At 35.1% G+C, this 25,547-nt stretch overlaps 3 protein-coding genes and 1 long non-coding RNA gene across 4 annotated transcripts; 3 read left to right on the top strand and 1 right to left on the bottom strand.

Annotated features, from left to right (window-relative positions):
• Positions 1–9: 9 nt before the first annotated feature.
• Positions 10–1,267, top strand: LOC147935286 (DNA repair protein RAD5B-like). Its single transcript, XM_087476390.1, has 4 exons — positions 10–506; positions 599–670; positions 761–859; positions 938–1,267. The coding sequence occupies exons 1-4, from the start codon at positions 141–143 to the stop codon at positions 1,058–1,060; spliced, it is 660 nt and encodes a 219-aa protein (XP_087332516.1). The 5' UTR covers positions 10–140; the 3' UTR covers positions 1,061–1,267.
• A 2,131-nt stretch (positions 1,268–3,398) lies between these two features.
• Positions 3,399–4,027, top strand: LOC147935285 (zinc finger protein JAGGED-like). The gene has a single exon (XM_087470905.1). It carries the CDS (start codon positions 3,418–3,420, stop codon positions 3,832–3,834), a length of 417 nt encoding a protein of 138 aa, XP_087327031.1. The 5' UTR covers positions 3,399–3,417; the 3' UTR covers positions 3,835–4,027.
• An 18,536-nt stretch (positions 4,028–22,563) lies between these two features.
• On the top strand, positions 22,564–23,420 carry LOC147935284 (uncharacterized). The gene is made up of 2 exons (XR_015572732.1): positions 22,564–22,692; positions 23,017–23,420. It is a non-coding gene; the product is annotated as an uncharacterized LOC147935284 (long non-coding RNA).
• Positions 23,421–24,170: 750 nt separating this feature from the next.
• On the bottom strand, positions 24,171–24,752 carry LOC104725103 (inhibitor of trypsin and hageman factor). Its single transcript, XM_010443708.3, has 2 exons — positions 24,636–24,752; positions 24,171–24,546 (listed from the first exon to the last, which is right to left on the bottom strand). The coding sequence occupies exons 1-2, from the start codon at positions 24,652–24,654 to the stop codon at positions 24,347–24,349; spliced, it is 219 nt and encodes a 72-aa protein (XP_010442010.2). The 5' UTR covers positions 24,655–24,752; the 3' UTR covers positions 24,171–24,346.
• Between the last annotated feature and the right edge of the window lie 795 nt (positions 24,753–25,547).

Below are 25,547 nucleotides of genomic sequence, written 5' to 3'. Positions count from 1 at the left end.
CTGACTCTGTCTCCCAAAATGCTCCTTCTCGGGCATATATCGAAGAAATAATCCAAGATTTACGTGATGGCAATAGCCAAGAATGTCCAATCTGTTTGGAGTCTGCAGATGATCCCATTCTCACACCTTGTGCACATAGAATGTGCCGGGAATGTCTCCTTTCTAGCTGGCGGTCTTCGTCTTGTGGTCTATGCCCTATCTGCAGGACGGTCCTGAAGAGAACCGAGCTGATCTCATGCCCGACAGATAGTATATTCCGTGTTGATGTGGTAAAGAACTGGAAGGAGTCTTCGAAGGTTTCAGAGCTGCTCAAATGTTTAGCGAAGATCCAGAAATCTGGTTCGGGCGAGAAGTGCATAGTCTTTAGCCAGTGGACTTCATTTTTGGATCTTTTGGAGATTCCATTGCGAAGAAGAGGATTCGAGTTTCTGAGATTCGACGGGAAGCTGGCTCAGAAGGGAAGAGAAAAGGTTTTGAAAGAGTTCAATGAAACCAAACAGAAAACAGTAAGTGATTGGATAGTTTTTCTAACAAACTCTTAAACTCTTGTCTAAACCGAACAGAGAGCTTAGCATATTATGCTTTTGTGATGTATCAGATTCTGCTTATGTCTCTGAAAGCTGGAGGAGTTGGTCTGAATCTAACTGCAGCTTCAAGTGTCTTCTTAATGGTACTATCTCTCTTCAAGCTTTGTTTTGAAGTCTTCTTGATATATATATGATGAATTGATCTTTTTGGTTTTCTTTCTTAAATCACTTAGGATCCATGGTGGAATCCAGCGGTGGAAGAGCAAGCGATCATGAGAATTCATCGAATCGGGCAGAAACGAACAGTTTGCGTCAGAAGATTCATTGTCAAGGTAACAACACTATAAGCTGCATTTGTTTTCGAAAGCACGATCTCTTAAATAAGTTAGATTTGGGATGATTGTGTGCAGGGTACAGTGGAGGAGCGGATGCAGCAAGTTCAAGCGAGGAAGCAGCGGATGATCGCCGGAGCTTTAACAGATGAAGAAGTCCGGTCGGCAAGACTTGAGGAGCTGAAAATGTTGTTCCGATGAGAGACGCATTCGTTGTTAGTTAGTTAGTCTTTAGCGTTTAGGAGAAAGGCTTTTGTTTTGCTTTCTTGTAAATTATTGGTACAAGTTATTTATCTTTCTCTCTACTAGCCAGTTACAAGTTATTTATCTTTTGCCGGTTGGTCGAATCATATAGTGTTTCTTTTTTTTTTTTCGTTTGAATGATATTTTTATGAACTTTGAGACCAAGCGTTTGACACAAAAAACAAGGGATCGAAAACAATCATAATACAGGAAATCAAATCATATTAAGATTTTATCGGCTTCCAAAACCACCTGTAACCAAAAGGGATAGCCTTGAGCTACGTACGATTGTAGTCGATCATCACAGGTGACACTTCTTGCTATAAGTGAGGCTCCAAGGTTAGCCTTCCTTTCTTCCACCACTACCTTCTAAGCAGGAATCAGAGCTAAAGCCTGAATTAAGAGTCTACCGTGGCAGGGTACTATTATTCCACTAAACCACTGGTGCTTTTTATTAGTTGAATTGAATTGTTATGTATATATTTCGTATTGTGTAAGGAGAAAAGAAGACCCACACCGGATTAGGTGTGCATATACGTAATCAATCACAATCAATGATGTGGCAGAAATTAAGCGAATCAAAGTTACTCGAGTTGCTATCAAATGACACCTTGGTTTTGCAGAGCTGTCCCAATAGATAAAAGATTGTTTATGATGAAAAAAACTTAGTATATTTCTTTCGCACGTAACAATATATAGTTTAGTTTTTTTTTTCTTCTTTTGCTTTACATATCACTAAGAAATTAACTGTTTAGGTTTTAGAGAAGCAAAAAGATCAAAAAGACATGGAAACAAGCCCAAACTTCTTCAGTCCATCGAGTCAATAGATTACGCATTAATCTATTATTTCATTTTATTTTATTTTATAATGTTTATAGTTTTGATATACTTTGAAATATGAAAAATTTCTCAAATCCCGCACTTATAAAATACTACTAAAACAAATTTATTTTAAGGATTTAGATTTTTCTTTTCCGGTCAGGGCCTTAGGGGTTAATTATTATATTTAGAGTATTGCTTTTTAAAAAGTAGGATTTAGTGTTTAGAGTTTAAGATTTAGTTTTTAGAGTTTAGGTTTAGTTTAAAAATTAAAAGATTAATTTTAGATTTTGTCGAATTTTTAGTAAATATAAAATTTTGATGATAATTTGGTAACAATACTTAAAAATATGGTATTATCAATAATCTCTCTTGAAATAAGTGATAATGTGTTTTTTTGATATTTTGAGTACAATGCCGTTCATCAACATATATCTTGTGACCTTTTTCCGGTAAAAATCGATAGTAGTAGACAAAGCATGCAGTCAGTGGAGACTAAACTATTAAATTCATAAATTTGGTTATGTGCCGATCAAATTGCGATAAAATGTTGGACTATTACAAGACAAACACAAAATGAATGTTTCGCAATAAAACAAACACGATTGATTTTAACCACTCCCTTGCCTTTTAATTGTCACCATTCTTGTAATTTTATGGACTAATGGAAGAGTTTAGTTGAGGTTTATTTGGATTTCAGTTTATTGGATTACTGTGAGGATTGACTTAATTATATTTTATGTGATTTATAATCAAAACTTTCGTTATGTCTCTTTCATTATTTTTTAATGTTCTTGTTTTGAATACGAGTATTGTAAGTAAAACTACAAGAGACGAAAAATATATACTGGTTTGCTGACAAAAAGAACGAATTTAATTCTACATGTGTATTGTTGGAAACAAAACAAAAAAACTTAAGTTAAGATAATTGTGAAATCACATGTCAAAATTTTTGTTTTTTTCTATTTCTGATTTAGTAGAGACTGAGTGGGAACTAGTTAAATGAACAAGTTCAAATGTAAATCTTACGGAGCATACATTTAAATTGATGATAAAATACTACATACAGTTAATATATGGTATGATATTGCTTTGCTTCCTAGAATTAGCTATATAAACTTGCTATTATTGGCAAGTTAATAATTAAATCATAGGCTACATTATAACCTAGCTACGTACTAGCTAAATAATACATGACTAAAACAAAATCAACAATTAATATACGGTGATAATTCAAAAAAAAAATCGATACAAAAATATACCTTTAAAGAAAAAGCCAAATCATGTCTTCCAAACATGTAAACACACAAAAACAAAAATGTAAACAGTCGTATGAATAAATTTGATTTCTTTATCATCATAAAAAACCACCTTATATGCACCCTAGACATGTGACTGCTCTTTCATCTTCCCTCAAAGTCCTATTTTGGGTTTTTAAGTTTGAACATTTCTTCAAAAATATCTTTTCTATCGATCGAAGCAACTTATATATAAATATGGACTGTGAGAGATCATCGTCGTCTACGTCATCAGAAACCAGCAGAGCTGTTCGGCACCGTCACACGGCGTCGTCTTCGGTCTCCAACGTGACGAGACGAATGTACGAGTGCACTTTCTGCAAAAGAGGTTTCACGAACGCACAAGCTTTAGGTGGTCACATGAACATCCATCGACGTGACCGTCTCAACAAGGCCAAGGTGACAAACGATGCTGACCTGGCACTCTCACAAACTCATAGATGTTTCCACGTGTCGTCTGATCGCGGTGGCTACGAGCATGCAGATTCCGTCGTGATGAGGACGACCACTTCGAACTACATGCAACACTTACGAATCGGCTCGATGGCTGCAAGGAGAGAACACGTCGTCGTTGAAGGAGATGAAATCGATTTGGAGCTGCGTCTTGGCTTATGATCATCAACTTCTTACATATTTATAGATGTATCAATACGTTTTTGGTGTATATTATATAATCTAGGAAAGCATATATGAGGCGTTTATTATGAATATGTCAAGGCCTCAAGGGTAAGATATTTTTGGGTGGTTTATTTGTTTTTGCATGTTTTGTGATCTTTCTATGAGATATCTATATACATCTTTACTCTGATATCATATTAGTTTTGCTATAGGGTTTTTTTTTGTTTGTAATTATATCCACACAAAAAAAAGACTGTTTTACAACAAGGTACAACAAGTGTAACAAAAGGCAAACGTTTTAGAGATTTTTGTTATGTTCATAAAATAAGAAGTCAGATCTATCCCATGATTTGTCAACATCTTCGAAATTTAATTCAAAAGTGACAACATTTTGCAAGATTTTAAATAAACCAATCATAATAAGAATTAAATTAATTGGTCTTCCACCACCACATCCGCATGTAAAATAAATGCAAATATGTGGCTTACATCGAAATCCATCAGCAAATGAACTAAGAAATTAATTTTCTTTGAGTTCACACAGTGGAGAAAATACTATTTTTTCGCGTAGATGATGTGAAGAACAGGCGTTTGGGATGACGGCCACAGGATTTTGTTTTCTACTTCAGTTTTTGGATTTGGTTTTCAGTTTTGCATTTTGGATTTTGTAAAAAAACCAAAAACTCTTCAAAAATCTATAAAACATTCAAGGGCTAAAGTTTCACACTGCCTACTTTGATCTGCATGACTCTTAGTTACTTAGTTCATGTCACTTAATCATTGTCTTATATGAAACAATTGAGTTATCATATCTTTTTTTGTATTCTCATGACTCTTGTTGGTTACATTAGTGCATGTCACTTAACAATGATCTTAGTGAAACATTAATTTGAGTTATCATGTATTTTTTGTATCACTCTTTGTTAATTAAATGGACATCTCACCTTTAGGATCGTTCCCCACTTCCACCTTAACATTCATTTCCTCCCCTTGTTGTTTGCTTACGAGAAGCTTTTTCTCGTAAATGCAAACATGTACAAAATTTTGTATAAGAGGGGAACGACAACTCTGATCTTCTTTAAAGATAGTTTAGTGATCCATGAGGTTATCAAACTAAGGGCAGTTTTGTGCTTATTAGGTATGAGGTTTTGGTTTTGGAAACATGGTGTCAAAAGGAGAGGAAATGGTTGGGCTTAATAAAGAAAAGTGAAGAAAAAAATAAGAGAAGAGAAGAAAGGCAAAAGTAAGAAGAGTATTTCTCTACCATGTATTTGTAGTGGGATGTTTTCTACTTTTTACATAACTTTTTGAAGAAAATGGGAAGAAAACGGACGTGCTTCTGTTTTTTTACTTGACTAATTAACTTTAAATAAAAGATGGAATAATTACTTTTTCTCATTAGTTTTCTTCTATAAAAGTGGAATTTATATTATGAAAGTTGGCCAACTCTCTCCATCCTTCTGCCACATCAGCAATCAGCAATGGAGAGAGTGTCACATGTCCATGACTAAAATTTATCATTTTAAAATTTTTATATTGTTTGACTGATACTCTTCGTCTTCTCTTGCTTGATTTTCGTAGTAACTGTTACTTCGACCCTTTTCGCCTTCTCTTGCTTTAATTTTTTGTAGTAACTGCTCCTTTATAATATCTCTCACATCATGCTATTTTCTTTTTGTAGTGAACGAAGATGTGGAAGATGAAAGTCAACTACAAAGAAATGAGAACTTGAAGATCAAACATATTCATAGAGTACTCTTTTGAAGAAATCAGCAACGGAACTTGGCTTTAGAATATAGATTAGAATGCTGAAGTTAACAGAAGACTCAATTTTCTAAGGAAAAAAATTGTCTTATACTAATGTTAAGACAATCTTAACGTCATCTAGAAATTATCTAATTGGAAGTTTGGAACTGATTAGTATGCTTATTTTTCCAAATTGCTGATGGGTACAGCTTGTGGCTTTTTAGGCTTCTCAAGGGTCTATATCCACACATGAACAAATTTATAGTGGTTCTAACTGGTTATTTTTTGTAGCTTACCTATACTATGTCAATGCATTAGTAATGGTTTATTTCTTTTGCTCAAAATAGATTACAAGTTAGTTTATTCAGTATGGGAATTGCATACTATGTTTTGCTTACTGTTTTCTTTATATATTTCTATATTTCTTGCTTTGGTATGGTGTAGCAGGTTCAAAAAAAACAAATCCTTATATGGCAGGAATCTTGAATATATAGAGAAAGATGTTTAATTAGTTCTTTTAATTATAGTTTGTAAGTGATTATATTCATTCTCATTCGATAACAAACAAGAAAAAATAAAATTCTCTTAATTTTACATTGTTGTGTTGTTTTCCTTCTCTGAAAACTTTTTTTCTATGACTCTATCTGCTCAACTATACACAGGATTGCAAGTTCATTCTCACTATAGTGAACCTTAAGGATTTTGTCTAAATTTATATTTTATGTATCTAAGGCGGGTATGTGTGTTGTTAAATGTAATCTTACTACATAATAAGAAGAAATTGGTTATTTTGTGTTTGATTCTTAAGAGGTAGAATAGATTATAAGACTTGGGAATTGGCCAAATTTACTACAGTTTTTTTCCCTTACTGTTACAGTACCAGAAAAAAAAAAAATTCAATCATGTGTGGTGGCTACTCCAAATTTTTAGTTACATGATATTGATCACCATGGTTTGTACTTTCATTTTTGACTACTCAATATATAATCTGATATGACAGTGAAAATGTAATTATTCATATCGCTAAAAGATAACCCGCGCAGTGCGCAGGTATTCATCTAGTGATTATAAAGTGTTTGTTTGCGAAGCATTTAAGCCTTACGTTGAATCCTTTGTGGTTATAAACAGTCTTCAAACTTTTTTTTTGAACCATCATTTTGATGTTTGTTTGCGGACAAAGAAAGGTTTATTCGGAGGAATTTATATCGTAGAACTAGAGAAAGCGTTTGGGGGAAAGTCTTTATTAGTATGTTGTTTGTCTTAATCAACGATATAAAGTTTATATAACATCTAGCTCATAAGATTTACAACAATATTAAATTTTATAATAATCGATGTAAAAAAAGTCAACATGAACTTGTCGGTTTATACACCAATGCTCTCCCATATGATAAACGTGGTGTGCAAAATGCAAACTTTTCAATCATAAAACAGTACACATATGTCATGGAAACTTGTTGAGGACTCTCAACGGAAAAAATCATGTCAACAGATTTTTAGGGTATAAACTCTAATTTTGAAAAGAAAGAGGGATGGAATTTCAGCTCGTCATTGGTCTTGGTAAAAAGCAAATCCTACAATTCTACAAATAATTTTTCTAATTTTGGTCATTACACAAATCGGACTATCCTAACTCAAACCAGTGTAGACTATAAACCCTAAAATCATCATAATTAGTTTAAATAAAATAAAACCCGACTAGTTAATGCAAAAAAAAAAAAACCCAATTCTATAGGAAAAAAGTATGAATCAAATCGAATAATTTACAATTTTGTAAAAACTAAAATCCATGGGATCAAGAAACAATTAGGTGAACACATCCCTTATTGCTTACGTCTTCATCGTTGATATATCATGGTTTTTAGGTGTTTTTAGCCATGATATAAGTCTTATTTATAGAGTCTTTTTGGTATTTTTAAAGTCTTTTGAGTCTTTATAGGATTTAGCATGGATGAGAGCATAATGAAGCTAAATAGGAGGATTTGGAGAACATTCAAGCATTGAGGCTAAGCTGTGAAGTTGGGAGACAAGTTCAGAGACTTGCATTGGTCGATGCAAGTGATGGTGTCGATCTTTGCATCATCCAGCAGAAGAATCAGAAGTTTTCTCACAAGTTTTGAAGATTTATAAAGTTACCCCAAAGTCTTCCATATTTGCATCATTAGTCCCTGGACGTTTTTAGGAATATAAATAGGATTTTTGGGTCATTGTTTAGACCCAAGTTATTTTCAAGTTTTATTTTCTGCCACCTTTTGAGAGAGAGACCTTGAGAGCTTTTTGGGAGAGACAAGAACTCAGCCCTGTTGAGAGAAGCTTTTCTAAACTCCTTTGTTCTTCTCTTTTGAATTTAATGATATCTATTTTATCCATGGTTTTTGTTTCATTAATCATGTCTGAGTAGATCTCTTGTTAGGATTAGGGTTTTTCATAGGGTTTTTATGATTTATTAGATATGTTATTTTTAGGATTCTTTATCTTTCTAGATCTTCATCTTAGGTTGTTCTTCATATTAATTCTTGATTGATCACCTAGAAGTAATACCTAGGAAAATAAATTGATATGAGAATATAATTGATTTCCTGATAAAACCTTTTGATGAGCAAAATTACTTTCTGCAAAGAGATTTGATTTAGTGATTTTGTGAACAATCTAAACTTGTTTTTAAAGATGATTTATTACCTAGAATTTTGCAAAGAGATTTTAATTTTCTGGTTTTAAATTTAGATAATATTTGCAATGAGAATTGATTTATTTTACAGAAGAGTTTAGAGTTCTAGATCTGATCTTAATTGCTTGAATCCTAATTTATTGATTGATTTAATATTTCATAAATTCCTAAGAATTTCCCTAGGCCTAGCTTTTTAATTCCTGAATTTACAACACTTTTTAATTCTGTTTCTGCATTGTTTTTAAATTAATATTTTGATTTAGCATAATTAAAAGATTAATAAGTCTATTGTGTGATCTAGAGTCCTTGTGGATACGATCCCTAAATACTACAGTGATCTCTGAATTGAGAGAGTAGCTCTAGGGTAAATTTGAGCATATCAAATTTTGGCGCCGTTGCCGGGAACTCTTTTGATTCACCATTAGATTAAACTCTTTGATTTTGTCTAGAATTTTATTTTTCTGTTTTACTCACACGCTTTTGTTTCTTTTCTCTTGTGTGTTTCATGTATATGCCTAAGCCCAACACCAGGAAAAATCAAATAGGTCCTACCTTGAATCTTACAAACCAAGAGTTTGGAAGACTAGAGCGTGACAACAAGAAAGCAGCCAAATCAACAAAGATGGTCAACTCAATCATACTGAGACCATATGAGGCTGGAGTTTTGGGGATCAAGAGGGTCATGTGCGCAACGAGCAAGGCCAGAAACTTGATGCTGAAGGACGAGTTATTCAGGAAGAACTCGTCATGGTTGAGGATGATGCACATGGCGTCGAGCGACGCAACGACGGCATCGATCGACGCAACCAGGAAGGCATCGACCGACGCAACCTTAGCGTCGATCGATGCAATGCCAGAGCCGATGCAGAGAATGTTCAGAGGCGGCAGGACGACAATAGAGAGCTTGTCAAAACTCTTGCGGATTTCAACATACCAGACTTGTTCTATGAGAACCGCTCTGCAATTGTCCCTCCTCCATTCCCTAGGAATGATTTTGAGCTGAAGCCTGCCTACTTCGCTCTTGTTGGACAAAGGCCATTCCAGAACTTGCCGCATGAGAAGTCTCGGAACTTGTCGCAGCATAATTAAAAGATTAACAAGTCTATTGTGTGATCTGGAGTCCTTGTGGATATGATCCCTAAATACTACAGTGATCTCTTAATTTGAGAGAGTAGCTCTAGGGTAAATTTGAGCATATCAATCGTCTTCATTTTCACCGTCTCCCATGTCTTACCCACCAAAGGTCACCGTCTCCATGATTTTCTCTTGTTCACAAAGATTATAATGCGGAAGCGTTAATTTAGATCCATGAGGATCGCCTGCTCTGATACCATGTAAAAACTAGAGAAAGGGTTTCGAGGAAAGTCTTTATTATTATGTTGTCTTAATCAATGATACATGAGTTTATATAACACCCAATTCTTAGGGTTTACAACAATATTAGAGTTTATAATAACCAATATTAATACAACCCAACATGGATTTGTCGGCCTATACACCAATAATATCTCTCATGTTTACAATTTTTAAAGCATATATTCTTATAGTTTTGAAAATTTTACCATTTTGTGTGTTCTTTCTAAGTTTTGAGAGTTAGATTACTAAGAATTAGCTATTTGAGGATGTTGTAGAACAAAATACAAAGCAAGAACTCAAAGAAAAGGAAGAGAGGATCAGAGTGATAAAAAAGACCCAAAATCTGGATCAAAAGTGAATCGAACTCCTAAATCTAGAGAGATAGATTCACAATTAATTTTACCATTTACCATCATATTACAACATTCTCAACCTTGAAACAAATACATGCATTCAATTTTTTTTTTTGATCTTTTGAATTTTAGAAATTTTATGTATTCTCTTAATTATTGCTAAACTTTACAACCAAAATCTATGTAAATCAATTAATCATTCAAGAAGCATCATTTTTACTAACATAGTACCATAAAATTGCTTGCATTTGTCTCCCATCTTATTTTTTGTTCCCATAAAAAATCAGCTTTAATATGTTGTTCTTGACGATATATTCCTTTAATTCTCAAAGATCTTGCATTTTGAGTTTTGTTTATGCATTATTAAGAATAAACTATATTATATAAAATTTGATTTTTTTTAATAAAAATTTGAAATGTGATAAATTTTTTTATTAATTTGATAGAAATATCAATCGATTAGATTTTGATCTGGCTCCTATCTCAATGTCCAATCAATCTAGTTTCCCTATCAACGTTGGCTCTTGGGATGTTTCGTCTGGCGGGCTCTTATTGACCGGTGGTTTGAGTTCAAACAGAGAACCAACAACCATCTATGAGGATCATAGAACAAACCCTTACAACACACCCATATAACTACCGACATCAGGCGTACTGATCTTCATATAGGGAGAATGGCCTAGAGTCTAATGACAGATGAGTTCCCTCACCTTGGTATCACCAACGATCTAATGGAATATGAACACAGTTCAATGGACAGTACTGTATACCATATACACAATAGTTCATCAACCAGTACTCATATCATGGCGGTGCATATCTCGGGATCTCTGGCAAGGCTAAGAGTTACAATAATAATGGATTTCACCAGTCTTATAGTGAATACATGCCATATTATGCTTCTTCTTCGCCATATGGGAATGGCAAACACAAACATAAACGAAATGGTAGATGGCCAACATGGAGTTGTCTTTATAGGCTATGAGGAACAAGGACGATGCATCAGCATCCGAATCAGCATCCGCATCAGCTATTTATTCTTACTTTGATTTAGATTCATCAGACCTGAATTTGTGAAACAACCCAACCCGCTTTTTTTTATATATACAGTAATAACTAGTGATCCCATACTCACTAACATCCTAACCCCAATCCAGGACAATCAGCAGATAACAGTCAATAACATAAACCAATTTCATTAACGAATGAACTAAATAAACAAATAACCAACAACATTCCATCAATGCCAATAATCATAAAACAAAGTCATAGAACCAGAAACCTAAATATCCGTTCTAGACAATATTGTTCCATCCTAGCAACCTAACAAAAGCACATATCAAACAATCGAGCCTCTATAACATCTTCCTCTTCATCGCCTTAGTTCCATGATCACACTTTGCCTTTACCTACACCGCAACACAAAATAGATGCATAAGTATTCCTAGAAATACTTAGTGAGGGTTTCACACACAAACAATAAGATCTCCACATGCTACAATCAAGAAACAACAAACAAACCAAGCAATACACAAAGGAAAAAAACGTCAGCCGCCTGCTGAGGATGGTGTCAACCGATAGTAATCACCTGGTGTCGACCGAAAATCATATGGTGTTAAGCGACACCTGCTCCACATCTCTAAAAACCCTACCAGTGTCGACCGACACTGATGATGTATTGGTCTGTCTTAAGTAGTGTCTGTGTGATATAATAAGTAATATATAATTGCATAGTTTCTAAAAGGTTTGAGAAGGAAATGTTCAAGGACAGTTTGAGGATGAATCAAAGAGGAAAACTAATATTTCATTGGTTGATTAAATTAGAGTTTTACAAGGAAAAGAAAAATAGCAAAAATGAAAAAGTTTTTTTCTTATGGAATTTGGAAATCTTCTCTATGGTGATTAAGAAGTCTTGATGGATATATAAGGAGTTGTTGGGCACTTTTTTGAGAGGCAAGAGAGCTGAGGCATATAGGATCAAAGCCATAGAGAGCTTTCTCATTGTGTGCGGCTTAGTTTCACTGTTTGGTGCTTGGTGATCAAGCTTCTTTGTTCGTCAGTGTGACGTATGTGTGAAGGCTGTTTCAGAGAGTTGGAGATCTGAAGTATAGGCTCAGGTGGAGTTTAGCCCAAGGTTAAGTTATCTTGGTTGAAATCTAGGCTTGGTGTGAGTTTAGTTAAGGGTAGAGATTTATCCTTAAGGTTTCATGTAATAGAACGAAGCGGTGAATTAAGAGGGCTGTGCTTGATTTAAGCGCTTGTGGATAAGTTGAATTTACTTTCTTGTTCTAGTGGAATCAAAATCTGGACATGGTCCTGGGGAGTAGGAATAACTAAACCTCGTTAACAAAGTTCTTGTGTTGTTTTCTCTCTATACTTTATTATTTATACCTCATCCGCATTAACCAGTGGTATCAGAGCGGGTTCTCGATAGAGATTCAGTCTAGTTTCAGGTAGATCAAGGGTGAGGTTAGTTTTCGGAAGTAAGGCAGAGCTTTGAATCAGTTGTGATGAAGTCGTATCAGGAAGTCACATATATGATAAGACTAGCGTTGCTTGATTCATCAAATTAGGATATTAGAAGGTTCACATGCAAACGTTTATTAGAAACCTTGATAAGATTGTTGGAATTCGATTGAGCTTGGTTGGGAGCCTGTAACGCTCCGGAACCGTCCTATGGCCGGAACCTCCCAGAACGGCCCTGGGACGCTACTTTGGAAATTGTCACCAACGATCCGGCCCAGGTTCTAAAACCCATTTAGACCTTTAACCAGTCTATCAGTGGTATTTCCAACACTTTAGACATCACTTAGGCTTGCCAACTCTCATGATGCCCAAGTGTTGAGCCAACCCGGACTAGGTCATTAGCAGCCATTACTCGTACACGAAATATAAAACCGATTTCTTTATTAAATAAAAAAATATTTCATAAAGTTAAAAAAAAACTTGTAGAATTTTGTGGCCAGGCCTAACGCCAAAAAGATTATACATAACTTCTTTTAACAAATAAAACATACTTTTCTTTACACAAAGGCACAATAAAAACTGTTCCGGGATCCTATCGTCCAACACGCCCTCTAGCTTCCCTCTAGTGGTCACTTGTAAGACAAATACTATCATAAGTAATCTAAGATTACTTAGTGAGTCTCAGGGGTCCCTGCAGAAGATTAGATTCCCATCCCAACCCCAAATCACAAGGAATCAATCACCACTTCACAACAATCAATCAGAGAAAACATGCAGAAGGTAATAAGCCAAGCAAATAACCACAAGCAAGCAATCAATGCAACATGCAAAACCTGAATTGAAATTAAGTTTTTTTTTTAAACAAGTTTTACTAGGGCCCAGATATGCTGCTTTCCATCCCTTTCCCTTTTTATATCTGCATTACAACCACAAAGGCATGCAACCAGAAATAAACTCCAACTACACCGTCGCGTAAACAGCCTCAGTCAAGGTAGCGAACCAAGACACCGAGCTCTTCGCAACTACATGCAACACTATGTTAAGGTGCATGTTGTAACGGTTCCACAGGGAAGGTCAGTCACATCTCCATTCTTAGTGCACTTATGGCTAGTCAGACCTCCCGTCACGAACACCACGCACTAAGACCATCCAACAATTTGATTCTTAAGTTTATGGCCTTAAAGAACACATAAAACTTTAAATAACAACACATAACCTCACATGCAATGGATAGAATAAACATTTATGATCCACCATGGAATTCACCCCAAACATTTTACTTACGTTTATGGTTTAAAAACACATAAACAACAAGTAACAATGTTAAACCTCATGTGCAATAGATCAAATGAACGGATCAACATCCACGCTCATGATCTACCATGGCATTCACCTCAACACTTCACCACACACAAAAAAATAGATGCAAAACTTCAAAGAAATCTACCAAGAAATCATGAAGATTCAATCTATATGCACATGCAAACCGAATCTAGAACGAGTCTCCCAACTCCGTACTAGATCGGATCAATGCTCCCTGAACTCACTGTTTTTCGAAGAACTCAAGCTTCTCCAACTCAATCACTTGCTAGCTTCCACCTCTTCTCGCAGATGCAGTAACTTCAATCCAAGCTTCTCACACTTAAGCAAATTTCTCTCAACTATTTACTACTCTCTCCAACAGCCTTTGGGTAAAGCTCTCTCTCTTCTCTTCTCCAAATGAAAAAGAGAGATGACTTTTATAGGGAGTGTGGACGAGCATGCCTTCACCATGAAAAATGTGAGGTGTCCTCTCACTAGGCCCGTGAGCCCATCCATATCCGACGGTCGGTTTGCTACGTCCGGGAGGCTTTAAAGACTTGTTACCGTCTCTACAAATCACCACATGATCTTTCCTTGTGTTTTGCCCTCACTCGCATAGTTCCGACAGTCACTTTCCGGAAGGTCACTCACGCTAAGACTACTCCAGCATAAGCACGCTTAACTGTGGAGTTCTCTCAGGAGCCTTGACCAAAAAAATAAGTACAATTTAGTGACATAGGTGGCCAAATCAATTCTTTTAAACCTCTCTGCATGTCACTGAAACTAGGGTGTCACATAATTTCTCAATGTGTATCAGCTCAAAAAGCGTGGAACTCATTGGAGAATATGTTTGATGGAACGACAAGTGTTAAGAGAACAAAGTTGGATATGTTGGCATCACAATTTAAGAATTTAAGAATAAAAAAAAAAAAAAACAGAACTTGTGGCTGAGTCCAGTCCCAAATTATGCGATATATCTAATGGGACTTGTGCTCTTGGAAAATATTACAAAGACAAAAAAACTTGTGAAGAGGCTGAAGCGATCATTCCCTGCAAAATTTTGAGTTAAAAATTTCTGCAGTTGAAGAAGCTCATAATATAGATGAGATGGCTTTTGATGAGTTTGTTGGGATTCTTAAAGCTTTTAAGTTAAACAAAACATATGAAGCTGAAGGAGTTTAAAAGAAGGAAGATGAAGTTAAGGAATTAATAGAGAAGGAAGTTGACATTGGAGTTGCTCTTAAGGTATCATTATATGAAGATTCAATGGCTATGCTATCAAAAGGGTTTGCTAAATATCTGAACCTTAGGGGAAAAAAGAAGAAGAATAGAATGGATGAAGAAGGTAGAAGTTCAACAAAGAATGTTCATTGTTTTGAATGTAAAGGGCATCAGCGACTGCAACAGTATCTGCATCTGTGTATGCAGCAAAACCTCCAATTATATCTAAATCTGCAACTACAATAGAACATGAATCTGAAAGTGATAAAGATGCAAAGAGTATGAATTATAAAAAACTTGGTAAGAAGTATGAGATGTTGTATGAATATTAGCTTAAAGTAATTGAGGATAATTCAGTTTTGATTAAGGAGAAGCTCAAGTTAGAGGCTAAAGTCATTGAAATAGAGAAATATGCAACAAAAAAAAAGATGAAGCATCACAAGCTAATGTTCAACTTGAAGAAACTCAAAATTTTTTGAGGATGCTTAATAATGGTACAAATAAGTTGGATCATATTCCGAGTATTGGCAAGACATATACGTGTGGCCTTGGATTTGAAGAAAAAGTTTCATAATCGGATCTGGTGTTTGTTTCGAATGGAAAAATCACATCTGCATCAGGAACTGTGTCAAAAACTATAACTGTGACAGAGACAGCTTCAAAGACTGTATGTATGAAAGAGCATGGTACAAAAATTTCTGAATTGCAGAATGCACCTAGATAAGTTTTTTTGACCTGTTTGTCATCATTGTGGTATTGTTGGACATATTAGACCAAGATGTTTCAAATTGTTGAGAGAGAGGAGCCAAATGGAGAATGCTTATGATGTAAGGTTTCATGGTCCTACATGTTATCATTGTGGAGTTCAAGGACATATTAAGATGAACTATTTCAGATTCATTAGAGAGGTTAATCTTGGAGGTCTAAGGCGCAACAAGATTTGGGTTAGAAAAGATGATGTCTATAGAGGTGGTGTACTAAGCTATCAACCGCGTATTGCAAAGCGGGGAGAATTTTCCAATTAGCTTTGACCATGTTGTAACTCATTCAGGGGGAGAATTAAGATGTGTTTGGTGATATTGTTTAGGATTTTGAATTGATGAGTTCACAAACATAGTTAAAATGGAGGAGAATGAAGATGTACTGGTCTATCTAAAGTAGTGTCTTTGTGATACAAGAAGTAAAACTGATTGTTGTTGGTTCGTGTGCATGTGAAGTTTCTAGAATGTCTCAGAAGGCAATGTTAAAGGAAAGTTTGAGGATGAATCAAAGAGGAAAACTAATGTTTCATTGGTTGATTAGATTGGAGTTTTACAAGGAAAAGGAAAACAGCAAAAAGGAAAAAAAGCTTTTTCTTATGGAATTTAGAAATCTTCTCATATGGTGTTTAGTAAGTCTTGATGGATATATAAGAAGTTGTTGGGCACGTCCTTGAGAGATAAGAGAGCTGAGGCATAAAGGATAAAAACATGATAACTCTCTATTTTATACTTTCTTAGGCATCTTTTTATCCATGTTTTGCATTGTATATAGCCTAACCTTAGCATTTTTAGGTTCTTAACCTTATGAATTTGCATTTAGGTTATTTAGGGTGCGACATTGTCGCAGTTGTGCATTTTGGATGAAAACAGGTGCTTTGGAGCCTAAAAAGAGCAAGAACGAAGCAAAACCCGAGCATGTACCAGATGGTGTGATCGTGCAAGAAGAATAGTCTGAACCTTAACCCGATCAAGAGGGTCTGAGTGCAAGAAGAACAACCCAAAGCCTAACCCGAGGGGGTACCCGACCCTAGCCTTGTGTAGACCTTCGGCAGAGCTAGGCGGCTAGGTCAAAGGGGTTTCCATATATAAACCCCTTCCTATTTTCTCACCCTAGGCAGCCGCAGACACTCACGAACCATAGAGCGAGAGCTACTGAGAGAGAGAGAAAACGATTTTACACTTTTGAAGCTTTGTTAGGATTTGATTTTTACTCCTTTTTCATCTACTTTTCGACAACGATTCTGTATTATATTTTTGTCTCCTTTTCAATATATTTCATTCGATGCAATTCTCATTTGTTTATGCTTGTATGTCGTTTATCATGAGATCTGAGTAGTGAACCAAAGTTTCTAGGGATGGGATAAGTTAGTGAGTGTTCTTAATCGATTAGGATGTTTAGATTGATTGTTCTTATTAAAATTCCCTTCTAGATTATTGTTCTTAATGCTAGTTTCAGACCGAGAGGTTGAGACTAGATCTAGGGTGTTTTGCCATCAAGAGATGTTTGTTGAAATGCTTGAACCAACAAATGCTACAAATCTATTCACTTAGCCTAAGAGATTAGATGAGTAAGGAATTCATTGACATTAGTGGATCAGATGTTATTGCCTGCTTGGTCATATTTCTCCAACGAGAGTTGGGTAAGAAAATGATTAAGGTTGATTGTTTCTACCATGAGAATGGATTAACAAGGGTTAGATATCCACTGTCTAGGGAATAAATTTCTTTAGACATGTAAAATGTTCTAAATCGATTAGGAATACTTATGAACTGATTACCCCATCCTTAGAGGCTTTCGTATTTGACTATTTAAGTTTTTACCTTTAACTCGTCCCTTTACTCGAGCAGGTACTCGATCACCAACTTCGTGTAGGCCCTCGAGTTGTTCATCATTCTTTTCTTAGTTTTCCTATTACTCGACCGCTTACTTGATCTGGTACTCAATTGCTTGCATTGTGTATCGAGGTTGAGTAGTTCTTCTTTCATTCTTTTTATTACTATTAACACTAGGTTGTTAGTCAAAACCCCACTTATTACTTGGCTAGATTTGCATTTTTCTGATTGCATCTTATCTGCTAGCATAACAACCATTTAGATTGATAACCTTTTGTACTACAACTGCATAAGGAATTGATACCCTGGGTGAAAAACCTGTTATCAAAATCCTAGAGAGCTTTCTCATTATGTGCGGCTTAGTTTCGTGGTTTGGTGCTTGTGTGATTAAGCTTCTTTGTTCGTCGGTGTGACGTATGTGTGAAGGTTGCTTCAAAGAGTTGGAGATCTGAAGTCTAGGCTCAAGGAAGGTTTAGCCCAAGGTTAGGTTATCTTTGTTGAAATCTAGGCTCAGTGTGAGTTTAGTTAAGGGTAGAGTTTATTTTTAAGGTTTCATATAATAGAATGGAGCGGTGAATTAAGAGGATTGTGCTTGATTTACGTGTTTGGGAATAGGTTGTACTTGCTTTCTTGTTCTAGTGGAATTGAAATCTGGACGCGGTCCCGAGGAGTAGAAAAAACCGAACCTCGTTAATAAATTTCTTTTGTTGTTTACTTTCTGTACTTTATTTTTTGTACCTAATCTTCATTAACATACACCTCCACATTGTAACATCCGCAAACTGGAATCCCAGTTTAGTATGTGCATCGATTGATGCAGGGGTGGTGTCGATCGATGCAATGTTGGTTTCACGAACGAGTTTAAGTTAAATGTTGCGTTTTGGGGTTAGCAAAACCCTGAAATTGTTTACAAGGGGGAACTCGAGGGTTTGGTCGAGTTTAGCTGATTTTGAGAGAAAAAATGAGAGAAAAGGAGTTCTTCACTGTTCTTGGTTCTCCTAGTACCACCATATTCTGAGACATTGTGGCTTGTGAATACGGTTGGTATATCGACTTCGGATGATGATCCGGGAGAGCGCTGTAGGGTAGAAACCCGAGAGATGAATATTAGACTGCCTTATATATTATGGCATGCGTGCTTAGGCATGATGAAGAGCCAATATTATGGCATGCAGGTTTCAGCCTGATGGGGAGCCAATAGAAACTCAAGGTTAAGGCCTATGAGTAAAGGAAAGTCCAAAAGTCGAGAGCAAATAATGCATTGAACGTGAGTTTATCGCCTAGATGGGACCTTCATAGATCGGTCGGAGGAATGTGGGTCGTGGAGACGGTTTCACGGGAGTCATTCGCTGATGATTGTTCGAGATTCGAGGACGAATCTATATTGGTGGGAGAGAATTATAACATCCACGAACAGAAATCCCGGTTTAGGATGTGCATCGATCGATGCAGGGATGGTGTCGATCGATGCAAGGTTGGTTTTTGCGAACGAGTTTAAGTTAAACGTTGCATTTTGGGGTTAAGAAAACCCTGAAATCGTTTATAAAAGGGGGAACTCGAGGGTTTGGTCGAGTTTAGCTGATTTTGAGAGAAAAGAAGAGAGAAAAGGAGTTCTTCACTGTTCTTGAAGTTTTTGGTGAGATTTGGGAGTTTGGTGACTGTTTTTGGGAGATCTGAAGCTAGGAACGTTGTAGGAACATGCTAGGAGCGTAGATCCATCGTTTTAGGGTCAGAATCTTCTTCGACAAAGGTGAGTGCATGACCATTGCTTATCTAAGCTTGAGATTTTCTTTGATCTGCTTGTTTATTTGTTTATTTGGCTTGTTATAATGTTGTTGAGTCGCAAGAGGCTTGGGAAGCTTTTTGTGGCTTTGGTTTGTGTGCTTTGGTAGTTTAGGGACAGAGATCCGACGAGAAGGTTCGGGGGAAAATGATGCTCGGCATGTGCATCAGTCGATACAATGCGAGGACGGTGCGGTTCGACCTAGGAGCATCGGTCGATGCCATGTGGAAGCGTGGGTCAATGCAATTAGGGATTTCGTGCAATGTTAAGCATGCGTCGGTCGATGCAGTGTGAGTGTCGGTCGATGCAAATGAACCTTGCTTCAGTCGATGCGACCCCAGTTGGTGTCGGTCGATGCAGTGTCCTGGTTTGTTGTTTGGGTATTGTATGTTGTTTGATGGTTAGAGGTATCTCAATTGCTTGTGTGTATAGCTTAGTAGATGGGAGGATTGCCTCACTAAGTGTTTATAAAATACTCACACATCTCATATGTGTTGTGGTGCAGGTAAAGGCAAAGTGTGATCGTGGAATCAAGGCGATGAAGAGGAGGATGTTCTAGTGGCTCGTTGTTTGGTGGTCTGACTTCTGTTAGGTTGTTAGAGTTGGGTCATTAGAACATTGCTATGTTGCTGGTTTTATGTTCATTAGAACATTGCTATGTTGCTGGTTTTATGTTTTATGACTGTTGGATTGAATTATTGGTTATTGGTTTATTGTTTATTGATCATTGGTTTAAGTTATTGTGTTGGTTATTTTCTGCTGTTTGGTTGATTGTGGTTAGGTGGCTAGTGGATATGAGACCACTAGTTAATTAGTTAATTATTATTATAAAAAAAAAACGGGTCGGGTTGTTTCCCACATGATGTCGACCAACACTTATCAATGCCCTCACACCATCCTCGCCTTGGTGTCGGTCGACCCCTGCCAAGCAGCGATCTCTTTCGATTTCCAGCTCTGACTTCTGCCTCCAAACACCTCACACGCGTCCAAGGCATTCCCAAGTGAAACCAAGCCACATGAGTCACGAAAAGCACAAAACACCCAAAGAAGTCAATCAAACAACTCACAAAATCATAGAAACAAAGATCTTACCTTAAATAAGCCATGTTCATGCACTCACTTTTGCAAAACAGAGAGATTAACAACCAGAAAAGAACCACATTAAGCTCCTTCCACATCCTTAGCCTCAAATTTCCACTCACAGGGAGATATCTCAAAAGAACAAGAAAGTGCTTCTCCAAACTCACAAGAAACTCACTGGGAACCTTCTTCTCACTTCCTTTTATCTCTGGGACGAAAACGGTTAACCAAACCCCTTGGACATCAAACTCAACCTTAAATACAAGAAATTAGAATTAACTCGAACCCTAACCATGTTGACGGTGTCAAGCGACACCCCTCATGGTGTCGATTACACCATCAACCGAAACTTGGTTCACATGAGTTACAATTTGTCAGCTGGAGTCAACGACTATAGGGACTTCAAGCCATCAAAGAGACTCTTAGTAGCGTTGGATTTTGGGTTTAAGAAGTGGCATTGTATTGTAAATTTTATTATCATATAAAAATGGAAAGGAAAAAAAAAGATCGAAACGAGAAAGGGAAAAAATGTCATATAAATAATGAATTTTCAAGTTTTGACTATTTAAACCATAAATTTTGTTGTAGGTCAACTAAAACATCAATTTTTATTGACTAACTATTTTAAACATTATGTTTCGTTGACCAAACCACAAATTACGTGACGTTAGATTTGATGACCGAGTAACTAACAACATTACTTTGCCGTTAACCATACCGTTAACGACAAATGATGTTAATTTGCAGAAGTTTTAATTCAAAAAATATATCATTTTCGTCCTCTTCATTTCAAATGAATCATTTTTCTATAGGTTTTTCTATTAATAATAACAATTTCTCAGAGCATCATCATAGGTAATTCTCTAAAATTGGATTCTCAAATAATATTTAAAAAAAATAATGTTATTTAATTTAAATTTTGTTTTTTTAAAAAAAAATCAACCAATCAGATTATGATATAGTGAGAGGAAGATCTGATAGTGTCTTTTGGAAATTTTGGTAGAGATCTTATGTCTCTCTTTTTTCTCGATTTTTCATTATTTTTTATTATTTTTTTATTAACTTGACATTCACTAATGGATGACCAATGGAGATGGTCTAACTTAGTTAATCATTAAATTAAGTTTAAGAGCCAACCTATACTTGGAGTATTTGGTTAATGATTGAATGTAAATGCAAATGCAAATGAAAATGATAATGCGGCTGTGGACCTGTGGTAAGAACTATTCAAATATGTTGGTTTCGTTTTCACAAAAAAAAATTATTGATAAGAAAATGTATACATAAGATTTAGATATATACGCCAGCATACACTTTTTTTTAGAGGAAAGACTTTGGCTCCAAATGGTTCGGTGTATCATATGAGAATAGTTGAAGATCCATCTCAAATTTACCGTTTATCACGGAAACGTAAGAAAATATATATTCACGTCATTTGTCCCATTTCATGTTAGATTGATGAACATAGAAAATAAATTTGAGAAAATATTTCATCCATTTAAAATGAGAGAAACAAATTAAAGAAGAATAAAACATTACTTTTTCAATTTATTCCACTAGAATTTCGCATTTTATTTATTTTAATATGAACTATTTGCACCTTTTACTATGGAAAATATTATGATTTGTGGTCAAACCAAACCATGTATACAAAGATACAACTGACATTATATGTTTTTTTTTTTAACTAGGAGAAGTTCAGGCCTGGATTTTAATCTTCCCCATAACACGAAACCAGTTTTTGCTGATACCCTATAACATGGTGTAAAACATTTTTCCCCGAGAATTGAATTAGAGAACACATGAATCCAACTACTGCACTTAAACCACTAGTCCAACGCACCAGTGGTTAAACTAACATTATATGTTGTGCGGAAGAGAACTCCTAAATATTGAAATAATATTTATATAAATGATAAAATGGCCATCAATTTCAGAAATGCAGGCTTTGGATTCACGATAGCCAACGGTCTACATACCGTATCGAAACCACCCACGACATGCTCGATAAGCATTACACACACTCACATGACACATCATTATATTAATTTTATATTCTAATGAAGTATAGGTCAAACTCTTGACAATAACGTACGAACCTCTCTTTCTTTCTCAACGTTTTTATGTATAAATATCCTAACGAAAGTGAATAGCCACCACAAAGTTCTCTATAAATAGCCATTTGGTTTCTTTAACAATCTTCATAAATCAATACCTCGATCCCAAAGAAGAAAGAGACTAAGAGAGAATAAAAAAAGAGAAGAGAGATGCCAGGTGGATGCTCAGGTATTATATATATCAACACCATCTTTCAGCATGTACACGATAGAGTTTCAATTTTATAAAGCACTATAGATTTATTTTGAAATATGTATATTCTGAAATAATTCCTAAAATTTCTGTAAAAAGTTATAAACACATCAAAGATATGTTTGTTAAAAAAGCTGCACATAATTTACAAATATTTTATTGAGAAAATTACGTACGTATATATATATATATATGCATGATATATAGTTGATAATCAATCATAAAATGATCATAGAGTATCATAATTTAGTACAATTAATAAATATATTTGTAATATGCCAATGTGTATATGGGATGAAGAGCTCATGGCCTGAATTGGTGGGGAGAAGAGGAGAAGAAGCAAAAGAGATCATCGATAGAGAGAACACCAAAGTGACGGCTATGATTATATCTGAAAATGCGGTTGTTTTGACCGTTGTGGTATGCGATAGGGTTTATGTTCGTGTCAATGACCACGGCATTGTCACAAAAACCCCGGTCGTTGGGTAATTTAATGATACATGTGTGTAAGAATCAGTGTGGAACTTAATATGTAATGTAAGCCCTTTAAAAAAAAAAACATAATAATTTATCTGTGAAATATATACGATATACTTGTTGCGAGTGTTGTAATAAAGAAACTAGGCATATATATAATATATGCCTCGATTTGTATGTTTTTATAATGGTCAAATAGTTATAGTTAACTAACTTCTTCTATTTTATTCTTTGTTTTCGAAAGTCAACTTTTTGATTATATATACAAACTCCAAACTAAATATAATTAACGACGAATCTCGTGTATATCATAATAATTTGGCTTTCTTAGTCTAATAAATTGGGATAAATTCAAACCCTTAAGGAATCAAATTAAGGACATCGTGAACTAGTTTTACTGAAAATTAACAATAATAAATATATGTAACTAAATAAAATAACAATGGTCGTAATTCATAAATGATCTCTTTTCTATGTACCCTAACACTATAATTCATAAATGATCTCTTTTCAATGTATCTCTTTTCAATGGTCGTAACAAATATATATAAATGATCTCTTTTCATAAATGATACATAAAATTATAATTTGATACACTAACACTACACACCAAATTTTTTTTTTCCAAAGTCTAAATGTCTCTTTTCAATGTACCCTTAATCAAATGACGATTGCGAAACGGAAAAAGTATTGAAAAAATTACTAGTGACATGTTTTAATTTTGACTTGTTTTTAAATCATTCACGACTTTGCAATGGATTATCAACTTCGTCTCTAGTTTCTCTAATTCTATCATGTCTCTTTCGTGTGTTTGAAAACATTTCGTGAAATAAATAATAGCGATGATATTATCAATTGTCACAATATCGCAAATTCACAATCATTTACAATATACGATAATTTTAGCCATTGGAAAAACTCGTTTTTAGCTACAAATATATATAATAAATAAAAAAACCCATTACCCAAAATAAAAGTATCACCACAATCTTCAGTTTTATTTTACCAATAACATGATCGCACACAACTAGAGACCATAATAGTCTCTTTATTATTACATTGTCATACAAACAAACGATAATTTATACTCGTTATTTTTTATGGAGTACGTTACATAACATTTGATATATATACCGTATTATAATAATAATAATCAACCGATTATGGGAATTTGAACAACGACTCCGCAATCGTTGACCCAAACATAAACACGAGAGCAAATAAAGATCTCAGGAACAGCTGTTCCATCCAAAATGATAACTGCTTTCATTTTGAGGTTCTCTCTTTCGATCACTTCTTTTGCATATTCTCCTTTTGTTCCCATCAGCTCTGGCCACGAGCTTTTACCTGGATCTGTTTATGAATTGATTAACACATAAGAATTGGACCAAAACTTTAAGAGTGACATCACATAATGATGGTTAAGTATGTAATATGTATACCTTCACATATGCTTGTCATCTTTACTTGAGTAAATGTATTGATGTGTAGGTTTACGTGACTTTACTTTAGTTAGTTCGTATTGTGGGTTCTTCTCCGGATAACAAACATGGTATTTATAGATCGTTGATTCTGAAGATTTCAAGTACATTGGTTGTTCAATATTGACTTCCCAAGTTTTTTGAATTATAATATAAGATAGAATTATACCGTCTCGTATTCAAGTCACCCACAACTTACTATATATTAAACTAAACGAATTCTAATTTATAAAGCAACCGTATCGTGTATATCACAATTAATCGCATATGCATCCGGATGATGTTGATCTATGTGATGTGGCAAGTGGCAAGGGGCAACTGTCAAGTTTGTTTAATGACTAATACTCTAATAGATACGAAACTCCAATAATCTTATATATATTTTTGTTTTATCCGTGCGCTTTCGTTTCTTTAGATCTATTTTGTACAATGGATAACGTCGTTTTATATTTTGAACGGTTTGCGCCGTAGGAGAGTACGTAGACATGGGCGCAAATACCTGTTACTTGCCACGTACCTGCTTTAAAACAACAAGCACTTCGTTGACAACCGGATAATTAATAAGTACACATTTATGACTTACACGTACAAGGCAAATATCAAGTCTTAAAAACAAATTCACTTATCTAGCTTGTTTGTCCGTTATTTGCTTTAATATAGGAAAATTTTGAATAATTTATTTGAATGTATATATCTTCTAGTTTATAACTTACAAAAACCAAAATCAGAAAGCTAAAAAATAATTAGAACTTAGAATGTTTTGTAATTTGTATTATATATGAGATTTTTTTTTGTATTTATGTACTTTGGTTCAAGAAGTAAGTATCTTACAAATTAAATAACAAGCCGGATCAAGACGGGTCTAGTTTACTT

This window comes from Camelina sativa, chromosome 11, assembly GCF_030686135.1.
Source record: "Camelina sativa cultivar CO46 ecotype springtype chromosome 11, ASM3068613v1".
Classification (NCBI taxonomy): Eukaryota; Viridiplantae; Streptophyta; class Magnoliopsida; order Brassicales; family Brassicaceae; genus Camelina; species Camelina sativa.
Note: the sequence above shows the minus strand (reverse complement) of the source record. Positions and strands in the feature narration are given on the sequence as shown.

Excerpts from the sequence above, each read along its gene's own strand:
- LOC147935286 (XM_087476390.1), top strand. The coding sequence starts at position 141 with ATGTGCCGGGAATGTCTCCTTTCTAGCTGGCGGTCTTCGTCTTGTGGT. Across the intron at positions 507-598 it reads ATGAAACCAAACAGAAAACA|ATTCTGCTTATGTCTCTGAA; the intron begins GTAAGTGATTGG and ends GTGATGTATCAG. Across the intron at positions 671-760 it reads CTTCAAGTGTCTTCTTAATG|GATCCATGGTGGAATCCAGC; the intron begins GTACTATCTCTC and ends TAAATCACTTAG.
- LOC147935285 (XM_087470905.1), top strand. The coding sequence starts at position 3,418 with ATGGACTGTGAGAGATCATCGTCGTCTACGTCATCAGAAACCAGCAGA.